Genomic DNA, 15,188 nt, shown 5'->3' with positions numbered 1-15,188 from the left:
TAGCTACCCTAATGAATTTGTTTCATTAGCTCACAATGGATGCTGTTTGGTAATTAACACAGTGATCTTTTCGTGAAATCCCAAGAGCGGAATTTGGAATTCAATTGTGCTTTTTTGTGGGGTCTTCTTAAAGGAATAGTTCAGCCCAAATTGGAAATGTTATCATCAATTATTCACTTTCATGTGATTTTCTTTCTTCTGTGAAACACAAAAGATGACAGACAGAGCTTCCTTTTTCCCATACAATGAAAGTGGATGCTGATTTATCCAGCCAAGCTACAAAATGGACAAAAAAGTATGTGCGTCTCGTTGTGTTTGTGTAAAAGCATTCTTACTCTTGCAGGTAGACTTCTCCTCCAGCCCTTCCCATGTTGCATTAGCTAAGCATTTGATGGTCCTCCTGCCCATCAGATAGTAGCCCAGGGAGCAGCTCAGCATTATTCGTGCGCCGAACTCATTCAGCGAGCCCGAGATGAGACGCCACACCATGTGTTCTGAGAGCATGCTCTCAATGTTAGGGCACTGAACCGCTGCAGGACAGAAGGCAAATAATGCATTAATGGAAAACCATGACCTTGTGGGTCCTAGAACTGGAATAACTAGAGCTTACAGCAGGAATTATGGGATAGATATAAAATACCATTGAAAAGTTAGGACACACTTGACTGAATGCATGCTTCTCAAAGGCTGCTTTACATTCTTGAAATTACATTGCACTAAAACATAATACTTTCATAATTAAATCATTGACAAAAATTATATAATGCTTAACAGATCATTAGTTAAAATTTGCACAGCTAGAAATATGAGATAATGTGCTTGTTAGAGTTCACAAATGTACTAATGAAACATTACCTAATGATTATCAGATCATCATTTAATGTAAATTGAAATGCTTATAACCACCATTAAACTTTTAATTCATATGCTCGGGCACTTTTTAGAAATATTCAAATGATTTTGACAAATGAGTAAAAACGTCATTAATAAATCATTAACAAACATTATATAATGCTTAACGGATCTTTAGTTAAAATGTCATTAAACTTTACGCTCATGTACTTTCTACAAATCTACACAGAATTATACAATGATTATACAATAATTCTCAACGGCATTTAACCATTCTATAACATCTGTTAAAATCATTTGTAGAAAGTACATGAGTCTAAAGTTTAAAGACATGTGTAAGCAATTTAATTTGCATGAATTAAAGATCTGTTCATCATTAGGTAATGTTTAATAAGTTTATTAGTAAACATTAATTAAGTGAATTATCTCATGTTTGTAGCTTTTTGAATATGTGATCTGTTAAGCATTATATAATATTTGAAAATTATTATAACGTGTTACCAAATGTCAATTTTCTACATTTAAAATGAATGAGTAGCCAACAAGCGTCCAGAATATGCGACTTAAAAAGCATCCCATAAGCTGTGTGCAAAATGTCAATTTTCAATTTTTGTCATTGAGGATAAAATTACACATTTCACATTCGCCATTGTTCTATAAACTCACACCATTGGTTGAGAATCTTGGACTGACTTTAAACAAAGAGAGCAATGTTTGAAAGAGTTTTCACTCTTTCGTTTCATTTCGTTAGCACATTCAAGATTGGAAAATGTGGTTGATTTGTCTTGTGTGTTATAAAGGTGCATATAAAGGTGGTTGAAAACTGAAGTGGTTTCAGAGTAACAATATTGCAGCCAGCACGGAACAGATGGTCCTTTGATTGAACAGCACAGTGCATAGCTCGGATTCAAAAGAAGCATAATTTGGTGCGGGCGCATCAAACTTTGAGGAAAAAAAAAAGGCTCGCAAGCTAGGTCAGGTATACTAAACAAGATCTTAAGTAGACCAAAACATCTTTCCCTCCCCCTGCCTTTATCTCTCACATAATGTTCTCTCCCCATGTTCTACAGGACAAAGGTTTCACGTCCCTCAGCTCGCACTTGCTTAGATAATTACAAACATCTCGAGTGCTGTAGCATACAGCTAGTCTCAGACACCGTGGATGTGTCATACTATCATCCGAAAGCTCTAGAATGAAAGAACACCTTGACATAGTGTTACGGAGCAGGGTAGGGTTCTTTTCTGTCGATGATGAGGAATATCATAATATTAAATGACATTATCTGTAGCAACATCGGCTGTAATGAGCGTCTTTCTCGCCGTGACCTCTGAATGCATAATACATGGTTATTTGGCTGTGGGCTCTTTAGTCGGCTTTGTAGGCTAATGGTAATTCAGGTCAGAGGGGGGACATGCCACATCATACCATTTGTCTTGTTTGAGTTGCCAAACCACAAAAAATCAAGTCATTATTGTTAATTTTGCCATTTACCTGCCCTACATTACTCTCAGAGGGGGAACTGAGCGAGAAAGCGGCGGTTCAATGAGGCGGTAGATTTTAACATGCTGTTGGCATAGAAACAGAGGGCTTGATTTGCTCACGTAAACAACGGGTAGGATGTGCCACGTTGCTCCAGGTGCCATCCTCCAGGCAGACGGCGGTGAGCAGGCTGCTCGCGTCAGGCTTATAGCCCTCCTCGCATTGGTACAGCACCTCACTGCTCACTGTGTATTGGAAGCCGTGGAACGACCCATTAGCAGGAGACTCTGGTGCTCCGCAAGACACAGCTGCCAATCAGACACAAATAGCATTACAGGTGGATACGTGCTATACAGCGCATCTATAAATAGAACTCTCATTCTATTCAAATTCATGCAACACCTCCTGACTTGAAAAGCGCAACATGAGCAGCAACACAGGAACAATGTCTCAACAAAAACATTTTCTTCAAAACTAATGCTAAATAAATTTGAACAGGTGATTTACATAATGTTTCATTTAAAGTAAAGGATACATTGTGGGGTTTTTTATCTCCTTCATTGCTTTTGCTATATATTTTGTGTTTTTTAATGTGGAAGTGTGAATTATGGACTATGATGAAACTAAATACTTGATTTTCATAACTATAATAATAAATAAGCATAGTAGATTCAAAAGTTTAAATAAGTAAAATAAGCAAAATATATTTACCCTTTGTATTCATTATTTTGAATATTGAATGCACTATCAACATTTTATATACTGGATTCATTTTACATTTCCATGCATTATGTGCACAATGTTTCTGATATGTTTCTAGATTCTATGCATATATAGAAATACAACCATATATGTGACCCTGGACCACAAAACCTTAAGTGTCAATTTTTCGAAATTGAGATTTATACATAATCTGAAAGCTGAATAAATAAGCTTCCCATTGATGTATGGTTTGTTAGGATAGGGCAACATTTGGCTGATATATATCTATTTGAAAATCTGGAATCTGAGGGTGCAAAAAAAAAAATCAAAATACTGAGAAAATTGCCTTTAAAGTTGTCCAAATGAAGATCTTAGCAATGCAAATTACTAATCAAAAATGAAGTTTTGATATATTTATGGTAGGACATTTACAAAATATCTTCATGGAACATGATATTTCCTTTGTATTAAACAAAATCTATAATTTTGACCCATACAATGTATTTTTGGCTATTGCTACAAATATACCCCTGCGACTTAAGACTGGGTTTGTGGTCCAGGGTCACATATATAGCTTGGAAGTAGGAGCTTTGCAGGAACACCTGAAGGTGGTAGAACCATAAAACATTATGAAAATAGTTTTATTTATTACAAACCCAAACCTGATCGAAATCTGATGCAATATGTTGGAAAACACTTTACAGTAAGGTTTAATTTGTTAACATGAGTTCACTACATTTTTTAACATTAACTAACAATGAACAATACTGATACAATGGGACTTTATTGTAGCTCGTCACTAGAACTTGAAACCCGTTAAAACCTGTTGGTCAGTCAGGTCCCGTTGGTCTCGCGTCAGGTAGCAGACCTCTATTACATGCAAACATTCATATATGGAATTGGCTCTTTTAAACAAGAAAAATGAAAGGGGTCTCTAAAAAATGAGGCAGGCACACAGAGGAAAGCAACGGGACCAATTAAAACTCTTCCTCGTTAAAATGATCACAACCTGAATAAAAATCAAGCCCTGAGCCCTCCTCTACCTCAGACTGACCTGCTGGCAGACTGCATGGATCGCTCCCACCACTTAAAGAAATGATTGGCCTTAATTAGCACCCATTCTAGATGCCCTTCAATACAAATGGGGTCTAGCCAGAGCTATTCTGAGGTGCGTGCAATGGTAAAAGGATATTAGTGCCATAACCTCCAGTCCTTGGAATGGTGTCTTTTACCTTTGTGTGATTAAGAGTAATGAGATTCCATGAGTAAAATCTTTGCTTGTTAAATTTATAGAAAGTTTGGCAGGCATCTTTGTGAAACGCCCTTAAAAGGACAAAATTTAAGTGCGGCCCTGGGCACCCTTTTTGGGCAGCAGTCAGCAGAAGCTTTTCATTCACTAGAATGGTCTGAGACTGGATAGCGCACCTGCCCATGACATAAGAGCAGTGTGCTAACAGGGAAACAGTTTTAATGTCAAGGGTCTTTTTTTATTTTTATTGAGACTTATACATCATCTGAAAGGTGAATAAATAAGCTTTCTGTTGATGTATGATTTGTTAGGATAGGACAATATTTTGAGATACATTTATTTGAAAATCTGGAATCTGAGGGTGCAAAAAAAGAAAAACAATTGAGAAAAGTTGTCCAAATGAAGATCTTAGATATGCACATTACTAATCAAAAATTAAGTTTTGATATATTTACAGTAGGAAATGTACAAAATATTTTAATGGAACATGATCTTCACCTAATAATGTCCTAAAGATGCATATATGGGTCATATGTGTCAGGATCATGGACTGTCTGTGCCATGTTTTGCCCCTGTTTCTGTTCCCTTATTTGGTCATGTTACTGTCCTCGTTTAGTTTAATTGGTCATCCCGTACACCTGTGTCTTCCGCCTCCCTACTTCGTCACCTCCCTGGTCTCTGTCTGCCGGCCCCCTCCCGGGTGTCCATCCTCCTCCGGAACCTCCTCCCAAAATCCCACCCATGCCCCCCTCTGTTGTTGCTACGGTGCGAGGACGCACCTTCTGGGAGAGGGCGTAATGTCAGGATTATGGACTGTCTGTGCCATGTTTTGCCCCTGTTTCTGTTCCCTTATTTGGTCATGTTACTGTCCTCGTTTAGTTTAATTGGTCATCCCGTACACCTGTGTCTTCCCAATGATCCTGTGTATTTAGCCCCTGTCTGTGCAGTCTGTGTTTGTCGGTTCTGAACGTCGTTGTGCTACGTGTGACTCCTGGCTACCATGATTCCTGTGGATCATTAGACTGTTCTGTATGAAATCCCTCGTTTCCTCGTTCCTTGCTCCGAACAGTAGGCAACCGTGACAGAGTTGATAACAGATACTCCAGTCAACTCAAAAGAATAACAACTGCCTAGTAGATAATGATGACTACTGGCAAATTTTCATGTATTGTGCGTGCATAATTATTATGCAAGTTGATATTCTGATCATATTTTTTTTTTCCAAGCACATTTTACCAATTCCAGACCACATCAATGTTAATAACTACTATTAATTTAGTATTTAATCATTTATAAGTGATTTATAATTGTCCATGGAGGCTGGAAAAACTCATGTTCAGGTGTGCATAATTATTAATTAAGCAGGTTTTCTTGAGCCAAAAAAGAGATTTAACTCAGACTGAAAAGTCAAAAATGATTAATTATTACTCACTTTCATAACAGAGAAGAAAAAATTGCAAACCTCACATAAAAAATAAAAAAGCTCCTTTTTAGTTTGACCTCCTGAGGTTAATGGTCAACATTTTCTCAAGGTTAAGCACATCGTCTTTCACAGAATATTTGTTAGAAAGAGAAGAAGAAGAAAAAAACATCAATGACTTTCTTTTAAAAGTTTTAGACCCTATTATTCCTACATTATTCATGAAAAGTACAATATACTTAATCGTTATATAATCATCTCAGCCTCATCTCTTAACCTGCCTTAAACTTGCACAAATAACAGCTGGAACAATTAGGCCTACATACTGTTCATTCGCTCACTATTTTTATGCAAGTGCACGTCTGATGGATGACTCGTCTTGCTAATGAAACCTCCAGAAGAGACCATTTTCTTTGACAATGCTCTGGAACAGAAGACACGAGGGCTCGGTGTGCGAAAGGAGAAAGGGCGGACAAAATGCCACGTAGGCTGAAGGATAAAATTAGCACCTCAATAAAAGAGGAAGGAGCAGAGAAGGAAGCATGAACAATGAAATTAAGAGAACCCGCGACACATCAAACACATTCAATTACATTTCTGTCTTAGTCTTAGCGTGACTGAAGAGTCGCCCATTATGACATTGGGACAAAGGACACTCGTGATCTCATTGCACAGTCCTCGACGGAAGTGTTTAACGGAATAAAAGCGGCTTCTCGTCGAGGAGTGCGGAGGTGCTTTTGAGCGCCCCGCAGAATGACACATTTTTCATACGCGAGGAGGCAGGTTGCCTTTTCAAGGCAATTCCAATGTCATTTAAATGAGGAGAATGAGCCAGTGAATATCTCTGCCGAGTGTGAGTTACCTTGACACAGTGGGGCCGGATTGTCCCACTGGTAAAGCCCACTGGGATGAAGTCTGCATGTAGCATTTCTGTGACCCACAAGCCTGTAGCCAGCGTTGCAGTAATACTGGAGCCTGCTGCCGGGCTGATCTCTCGCCCTATTGATGACTCCTCCATTCTTGGGTGGATCGTTCACACTGCAGTACGCAGCTGTGGGAGACGGTAACAAACACAGTTTGTTATAGTATGATGTTCAGGGTTATTGAAAAATTCAACTTATTCAAACCATTTTTGTCTATATGCACTTTTTAACCTTTATGCGGATTTTAGTGTAATGTGAAGATTTTCGTGTGTGATGATAATGACATTGCCCACTTTTCAGATATAAACACAGTTTACGCATTAATATAACACTTACAGGACCTTATCTGTTAAAATTTCCTTTGAAACTAGGCTAAATATATTTCTTAAGGACATTTTTGCTGGTAAACAAGGCATACTGATTAAAAACTGTTGACATGCCATTTACTTCTATAAAATAAACAAGTATTTTGCTGGTCAATGTAAAAATCTGCGTCCTGAAGCAAAACCAGTTCTCCACTTCTTTGGCAGCTTTTTATTGCATAGAAAATTAAATCTAAGAGTAATCCATATTTTTGGTCCATTTCATAACAAGAAAAAAGTCTTCTAAGTTAATTCAGTTAACTTTTATGGTGGTACTCGGCCATTTAGAATCAAAACTATGTGATGTGGACTAAAAGCCATACAACTCAAATTTGGAGGTCTTTAAAACTGTGTTTAAGCTTGATTCTGAGATAAAACGAAAGTGCAGCTTGATGGTTATGAACAGATCATTAGATCTTCTTTTTGATGTGACACAAATACAAGTTTACCCATCATAAAAAGGAAAGCAGAAGCTCGAGGGATGTCAAAGCTTAGTCTCACTTCAGACAGATCAAATCAAATGCATCATCACACCAACTCTGCTGAGAGGTTTAGACTTAGCTGTGAGTGATTAACTAGACCTAGCATAAAAAAAACGTCCATGTGGCACTGAATTTTAATTTTCTTTACCCTGAAAGCCCAAAAGACTAAGAAAGGCAGGAAAGGGCTTGAAGTTGCTTCTCAAAGATGCTTTATAGAGATAACAGTGTTATATATATCAAAAAGCGTTACCTACTTCCTGTAATCAAAAATCTAAAAACACAGTAGCCACTCAGAGGTTTAGAAAACACAGTTCCTCCGAGCGACATAATGGTTTCTCTTTCTGTCTACTCTTGACAAAATCCAATAAATAGGAAACATTTGGCAACACTGGAAAAATGAGCCTGCATAGGGCATCGTATGTCAGAAAGATCAACTGAAATGAACACAGAGAGCAAGAAACGCTGACAGAGAGACAGAGAAATGGGAACGGGTGAAGAGATGCAGAGTAACCATGGCCACTGGCTTTGCGGCCCATATATCATGTTTAGCCATTGGTGGAAATGTCGGTCAGAAGCATACGACATGGTAGTTATTCAGCAAAATGCATTACTGCATCTTTGACCTCTATTACAGCAGACTTGCCAATGGCTCCCTGAAGGTAGGACATGTCTGGTTCTAGCCTAATGAGGGCCAACTTAGAAAAAGCTGACTTTTTTACTTATTGACCCATTTGGATCCAAAGCAACAACCTTGGAGGGCTAAATGGTGAGAATTAATCTGAGGCACATATTATTACATACTATTGAATGTACCAACAGGCTAATTAGAAAGAATTGTAAATGTATTCCTGATTTAAATGCCTGTATGCATCAAATGTGGAATCAAACAAATGGAGCTCGAGGGAAAAAAAACTGTCTTTCTGTCATGACAACTCTCGGAGGGATTGGCATGGTAATGTACATGACAATGTTAATGTATTTGGTCTTGGCAAAATAGATCTGCTACGCTGCTGCTGCGGCTGAACACGTACCGAGACTTGCTACCGCCAATACATCAACAACATGCTGCTGTGAGCATGCAAGAAATATTACTGTTGCAAATATAACATACATGAATTACCCTCATATAGCACACATGAATCACCTCATAGCAGATCTATACAGGTGGAGCTGGGGAAGGTGGAGGGTTTCTGAAGCCAGCTGCAACTGCTACGGCAAGCACTAGTCATATATTTGAATGTTGAGCAGCGAGCTCATTGGCTACCGATACAGGAGAGAACCAATCAGCTGTGCCATGTGATTATGATGTCATTGTGTCAGACTGAGTTAGACCTATCGGACTGCGCCATCTAGAGTTTCATGCCACAACTCTGTATTTATTTGACAACACATTCTGATCCTGCCTTTATCAGGTCTAAAAGAGTAAAGATTTTATTTTATTCTCTGATTTCTCCTTTCTACAAGTGTTGCTGGTTTTGTGCTCAATAAGTCTTTTGCTTTTTCCAAGTTTTTAAGAATAACCCTACATTAATTCTGGATGCATCCATGAAAAACATGAAATGGTGAAATATGTTTAACAAACCTGTGTAGCGTATTTTGAAGCCTTTCTTGCTGGTCGCATGATCAGTTGACCATCTGAGGTAAAGCTGGTTTGTTTTGCTAGTGAAATTCAATTGTGTGGAGTGGTTCCCACTCAAAGCCACCAGCAATGGACTCTGTCCAGATGGCCCTGGTAAATAAAACATCACAAAAACAACAAGAAAAGCTAAATATTGCAAACCACAAATCTGTTGGGCAGCAACAAGACAGACGTAACTTTAGGAAGAAGTATATGTCATAGAGCAGTGGTTCTCAAGCTTTTCAAGCCAAGTGCCACCTTTGATCAAATCAGCATATCCAAATTCAACCTAGTCATCACAACTGTTTACACTACACTGTTTTTCCTGTTACTTGGCTGGTTCCTTGAGGATCTTCAGAAATTCTCTAAAACACATATAATAAAATGTGAAAGTTGTATGATCTTATGAAGTTTATCAAGGGATAGTTCACAAACAAATGAAAATTCAATGTGAAACCATAAAAACTTTAATTTCGCCCCATTCATTCAAGTGCTCAGTATGCAAGTATCAACAGCTAATCAGTTCTTCGGTCCGAATCCGAACTTTTACTGAACTGAGGTAATAATGATGTAAAGAATGTTCAGTTTCTTGCACAGACCGATCGTTTCTCTTCATAAGACCTCAATATATCATCAGGAGCCACAGTTATTAATTTTGTGTTGCCTGTATATGATTTTTTGATTCTCAAAGTGATGGTAGGTGTTGACTTTTTGTGAAACACCAAGGACCACAGTTTCAGTTAAAAATGTTCTTTATTGCCCTACTTCAGAAAAAAAAAAGGAAAAAAAAGTTACCTACATCTTGGATGGCCTGAGGGGCCATTAACATAGGGTAAATTGACAGTACATTTTTATTTTTGGGTGAACTATATACCTTTAAGCATGCCTCCTAAATATAAGGCTTTTTTGTCTCAGGTTTGACCTTTCGTTTTAATAGTAAGCATTTACTTTTTAAAACTGGTCAAAATGGCTCACAAATGATTTTTCCAAACATATATTTGTGTTATGAAGTATTGTTGCTAGTAGAATAGAATAGAATAGAATAGAATAGAATCTACCATCAAAGATCTCCAGTTCGTCAAACTGCTTCTCGCTCTGGAACATTTCCACATAAATGGCGATGGTGAAGGCAGGCTGCACTCTGATGATCCAGGAGCAGGTCTGGGAGTTGGGGTAGTTTTTGGGGAATCCTGGACTCAGGATCACACCAGAGGAGGCAGACCGTTCCTCATTTGCAGGACACTGAGCTGTAGCATAGACATAGCATTTCACAGGAATCATGGCTATTATTACAAATCACAATGTGGTTGTCCTACTAACAAAGCACAAGATGCAAGCTCCAGAGTATTGCAGTAAAAACAGTAAAGTTGAAAAACTTTCTCCAACATGCGCAGTGCTTCTCCTGGGGAGCCTTGGTTTGAGGAAGCAACAAAGTGAGTTGAAGCTTTTTGTTAATCCGCTTTGTGGGCGGGAGGGTGGAGGAAACAAACCAGGAGAACTATCGCTTCTTCATGGCACTGTACAGAAAGTACAGACAAGCCAAACGGCTCAGATTTACAACTGAAAGCTTTGCTGTGGATAACTGGAATGCTTCCCCCCAGCCTCCCCCTCCCCCTCCTCCTCCTTTGCTCCCAAGACAGCTGTTGGCTACTGTCTATTTGTTACCATACAACAAAATAATGCAGCCTCTGGGGTGTTCAGTGCCATCTTTTTATGGATTACAATTTTACAAGCTTTGATTACAAGAATCACACTAATGATTCAACATCTTTATTATTTTAGATTGGTGGTCTCCAGCCATCTTTAAATTATTTACATGAAGTACTTCCTTTTGGATGTGTTGTGTAATTCCCATTATTAAATATATTCTCATTACTGTAATATAGTGCTTTATTTGTGTATCACCATAAAATTAACAACAATAATAATAATAAAAACTGGATGTGCACATTCTGGAGGAAATAGCACTATAGAAAGTTTAGGCAAGTTTAAGTTTTAGGCTTTACGCTGCAGAAGAGTCACTTCGTCATCATCAGGACGCTAAACTTGCATCTTGTTTTCTGTCAGCACAAAAATAAACAATGCAAGGTATGCACTATATATCATTAGGTTAAATATATGCATGGGATATCAAATCATAATTCAGTATGCAGCATATGTTAAAGATAATATACTACCATGGCATATAAACACTATATACAATTTAAATAATTTACTATTAATATTATTTTACATTTCAACGATTTTTTATTTCATTACAGTTAAAATGCAAAAGATGAAAAAAAGAAGAAAAAAAAAAGAAAGAAATCAACATAGGCTCTCTGTAAAATATTATCGGTAACACTTTAGTTTAGGGACCAGTTCTGACTATTATCTAGTTGCTTGTTAGCATGCATATTACTCACATATTGGTTGTTTATTAGTACTTATAAATCACACATTAATGCCTTATTCTGCATGACCATATTTTAGATCCCTCAATTCTACTCCATACCTAAACTCAAAAACTACCTTACTAACTATTGATAAGCAGCAAACTGGGAGTTCATAAACTGGGAAGTCATAGTTAATAGTTAGAATTGGTCCCCAAATTAAAGTGTGACCATATTATGTATTTCCATATTGAAATAAATATCTCTCATATTTCTACAGGTTTTGTTCTTCACTGACCTTCACACACTGGAGGTGGACCCTCAAACTGCAGGTGAGAATTCAGTTTACATGTGAGCTCATCGCTGCCAGCCAATGTAAATCCAGGAAAGCATCGATACCTCACAATGTCACCTGCATGGTACAGTAAGACAGTAAGAAGAATTAAGCATGTTTTAAATCATGACTTTGATATTCTTGCATAATTGGACAGCTGTTCATACCAATTTCATAGTCCTGGTCTTCAAATAATATCTCTGCTTGTTCAACAGTAGGGGGAGTAGGGCATTTCTTGAGTCGATAAGCTAAGGAAAAAAAAATTAAGCAGTTTGCCTCTTCGTTCACCTTTATAGGCATGACACATTTCACACAAGGCAACCCACTCACAGCATCAATTACATATACAACATGTGACAACATTCAATTCTATGCATCGACATACTGGGAGGCCTCTCAAGAATAAAAGCTGCACTGAAACCACACGTCTATAACTCGCAGATATGCCAGACTTCTTCTGAAATGAAATTTGGAGGTATAGATGAAAGTCTGGTTCATTTTCACACTTCCTATGCTTTTCAACAACATGCCTGCATGCTGACACTCATATCAAAGAGGCCAAAGGACAGCTATTTTGGACTCTTCTAATCTCCAGAAATAACGTGATGTCATCAGAAGCAGCAGTCATGCCTCCTTAGAGCATAAAAACAAGTTGAATCCCATGTTTCGAATATATATTTCAAGCGGCACTTTATGGTATGCATTGCACTTCAGCGGCAACATTTTTCATTTGAAGGAGAAACTAACCATGGAAATTAAGGACAAAGAATCCACTTGTCGAGAAGTCGCTGTGGAACTTGATAAGAACCTGATTGAGAGTGCTGTAGGCTGACTCGAGGGCTGTGTTGCCACTGAAAATTCCCAGCTGAGGGTAGCTTTGCTCTGGGCCGTCCCTGGAAGAGGAAACACGCATTTGAAATTACATTACAACCTGAGATCCTGCCGCTAAATGGCGTTATAATGCCTTGAAATTCTGAGTGGTTTGAGAAAATTGATTTACTTCCAAATTTACAGTGAGATTGTGCTGACTTTTGAATAAAAGCATTACATTACAGACCAGCTTGAACGCAAACAGCAAAAATGATGACTTAACAGACAAGTCCGCTTGTTTAATGGCTTTTGAAGATTAATGGACAATATTACTGGGAAAGCGCCGGAGATGCATATTTCCACATTTTTTAATCAACACTTGTTTCAGATTATTCAGTGGGAACTATGACATTCAGCTCTGCGCTTTGTGATTATTACAAAATACCAACGATTCAATGAAACAAGATTTCCATTCAGTTATTTCTGTAACTTTAGTAAGTTTCAAATAAAGAAATTGGGTCAAGAACATGTTGAGCCATCTTTCAAAAGTACAACAGTATTTCAATTAGTATTTATAAATCACATATTCTGCATGACCATATTCTACATCCCTAATCCAAAACGTAACAACTACCTTACTAATTATTAATGCAAAGCAAAATAGTAGTTTATTGAGACAAAAGTCATAGTTAATGGTTTGTTAATAGCAAGAATTGGACCTTAAAATAAAGTGTGACCGTATTTTTGGAATGAATCGCAACTTATTAATATCCCCATATAAATCGGTATTAACTGTTTTTGTAATTTTTCTAAAACGGTTGTAAAATTAGGCTTTATTTTCTTTTCTGTTTTTCACGAGAATCACCCCAACGCTTTGAGTGAAAAGCTTTACAACTTCAAAGACATCTGAACTTTTCTTGAAATCTCGCTTTGCACAGACTACAAATGCCAGTAAACAAAGTGGAGCTCGATTTGCGTAATGATTTGCTTGATGTACGACAACAATAGCAGCATTAGTCTAGTTTGAAAGCTTAAATAATTGTCTTGTCCTCATCTCAGGCTGATATTTGCCAAACGACTCGTTAAATGGAGCTGCGCTCACCAGACAGCGATATAGTCAGTCACAGGCTCAGTTTGGAGAAGGGTGAAGTTGATGTAAACCCCATGACCATGGGGCACGGTGATGAGCCAAGTGCAGTCCTGAGAGTCTGGGTACTCATTTGGGTACTCTGGAGAGAAAATGGTGCCGTTTGGAGCCGTCACGTTATAGCCACAGGGAGCTGTGTGCAGATAAACATCATTCAACCACGATGGCATTAGTAATCTGTCTTTCTGAATAACGGCTAATGTTAAACACCAGGGAATCCAGCAAAATCAGAATAGTAACGGCATTATTTGACATTATTTACCCACTCTCATGTATATTTATGTATATATCTATATATTGTTTTTGATGAATTTAAGAATTTTCATGCAGCTATTTTTCATAATTCTCATATGGACTACTTTTATAGCACTTTTCTTTTGAGTTTTACAGATGTCACTATGAAATGTTGTTGTATGGAGAATGTCATACGGGGGAAAAAATAACACAAGAGTGCGTAAACACTGGCAAAATATACACATCTTCTCTTTCAAAGACTACTATAGTAGACAGAACGGTTTCATTTGCAAACTGAAGAAGAGAACATAACATTCCTGAGGCTGCTATATAGAAGATACTGGCACAACAGAATAACACAGTTATGATAAAAAAGAAAGAAAAATGGCCCAATAGTCTTTGCAGTGCAGATTCCCCGCAAACGGAAGCCTAGGAGGAACATGTTGAGCGACCGATTGATAAGAGACAGGTCGGATTTCACACTACACTACCCACGCTAATCATCACGGCTACAATTTAGAACAGCTCCCAGTAGCATATGTCTCCACTGTTCAGGTCTTCAAAGTCTGTTTTAAAGATGGGTTTAAAACACAATGGCTCTTATTGTACTAGTAATGCAAAGTAGTAACACTTCACTTAAAGAGCATAGTTAAAAAGACATTTGGGAGAATATAATACCTTTTGTAAGTCTCAAAAAGTCAGAATTATTCATGTTTTTTGGTTTCAAAGTGTGGGCAAAGAGGGCTGCAAATAACTGTGTGCTAATCACAACACAACTTGAGAAACTTAAAGAAATGTTAACAGGGACATTACTTTCTTCCCTTCCATTTACCTTCACAGCGAGGAAAGGGGTGGTTCCACTTCCTGTTGATTCCGTGCTGGCATGTTAGCACAGGGTAGCCGACTAACACGTATCCCGGGAAGCATTCAAATGTTATGGATTGGCCTGCGTTGAAATCGCTGTTGATGATATACCCGTTGTGGAATGGATATGGGTCTTGACAGTTTTGTAATTCATATGCTACAAGAAAAAACAACAACAACAGAATATATGAATATCTGTAAAGTCATGTCTGGAAGTTGAAGTATGATATTTACTAGTTGGGCCCACTTAAAAGAACTAAAATAATTGAATTCATGCCATTTCAAACCCATGCAAATGTATTTTGTTAAACATACAATAAGATGTTTATGCTTCACTGA

At 37.8% G+C, this 15,188-nt stretch overlaps 1 protein-coding gene across 1 annotated transcript in view; it reads right to left on the bottom strand.

Annotated features, from left to right (window-relative positions):
• The window catches only part of LOC107571020 (CUB and sushi domain-containing protein 1-like), a gene marked incomplete at its 5' end in the record, with an annotated part of 105,079 nt that overhangs the window by 37,053 nt on the left and 52,838 nt on the right, over positions 1 to 15,188 (bottom strand). The window contains 10 exons of the mRNA XM_016257306.1: positions 336 to 530; positions 2,455 to 2,640; positions 6,566 to 6,754; positions 9,053 to 9,199; positions 10,147 to 10,335; positions 11,759 to 11,872; positions 11,962 to 12,042; positions 12,542 to 12,687; positions 13,707 to 13,884; positions 14,818 to 15,006. Of these exons, the coding sequence (XP_016112792.1) occupies positions 336 to 530; positions 2,455 to 2,640; positions 6,566 to 6,754; positions 9,053 to 9,199; positions 10,147 to 10,335; positions 11,759 to 11,872; positions 11,962 to 12,042; positions 12,542 to 12,687; positions 13,707 to 13,884; positions 14,818 to 15,006 (1,614 nt within the window). The remainder of the gene's footprint in view (positions 1 to 335; positions 531 to 2,454; positions 2,641 to 6,565; positions 6,755 to 9,052; positions 9,200 to 10,146; positions 10,336 to 11,758; positions 11,873 to 11,961; positions 12,043 to 12,541; positions 12,688 to 13,706; positions 13,885 to 14,817; positions 15,007 to 15,188) is intronic.

Source organism: Sinocyclocheilus grahami, unplaced genomic scaffold (genome assembly GCF_001515645.1).
Source record: "Sinocyclocheilus grahami isolate Dianchi unplaced genomic scaffold, SAMN03320097.WGS_v1.1 scaffold1537.1, whole genome shotgun sequence".
NCBI lineage: Eukaryota > Metazoa > Chordata > Actinopteri > Cypriniformes > Cyprinidae > Sinocyclocheilus > Sinocyclocheilus grahami.
The sequence above is the reverse complement of the archived record's forward strand: the minus strand, read 5'-3'. Positions and strand labels throughout refer to the sequence as shown.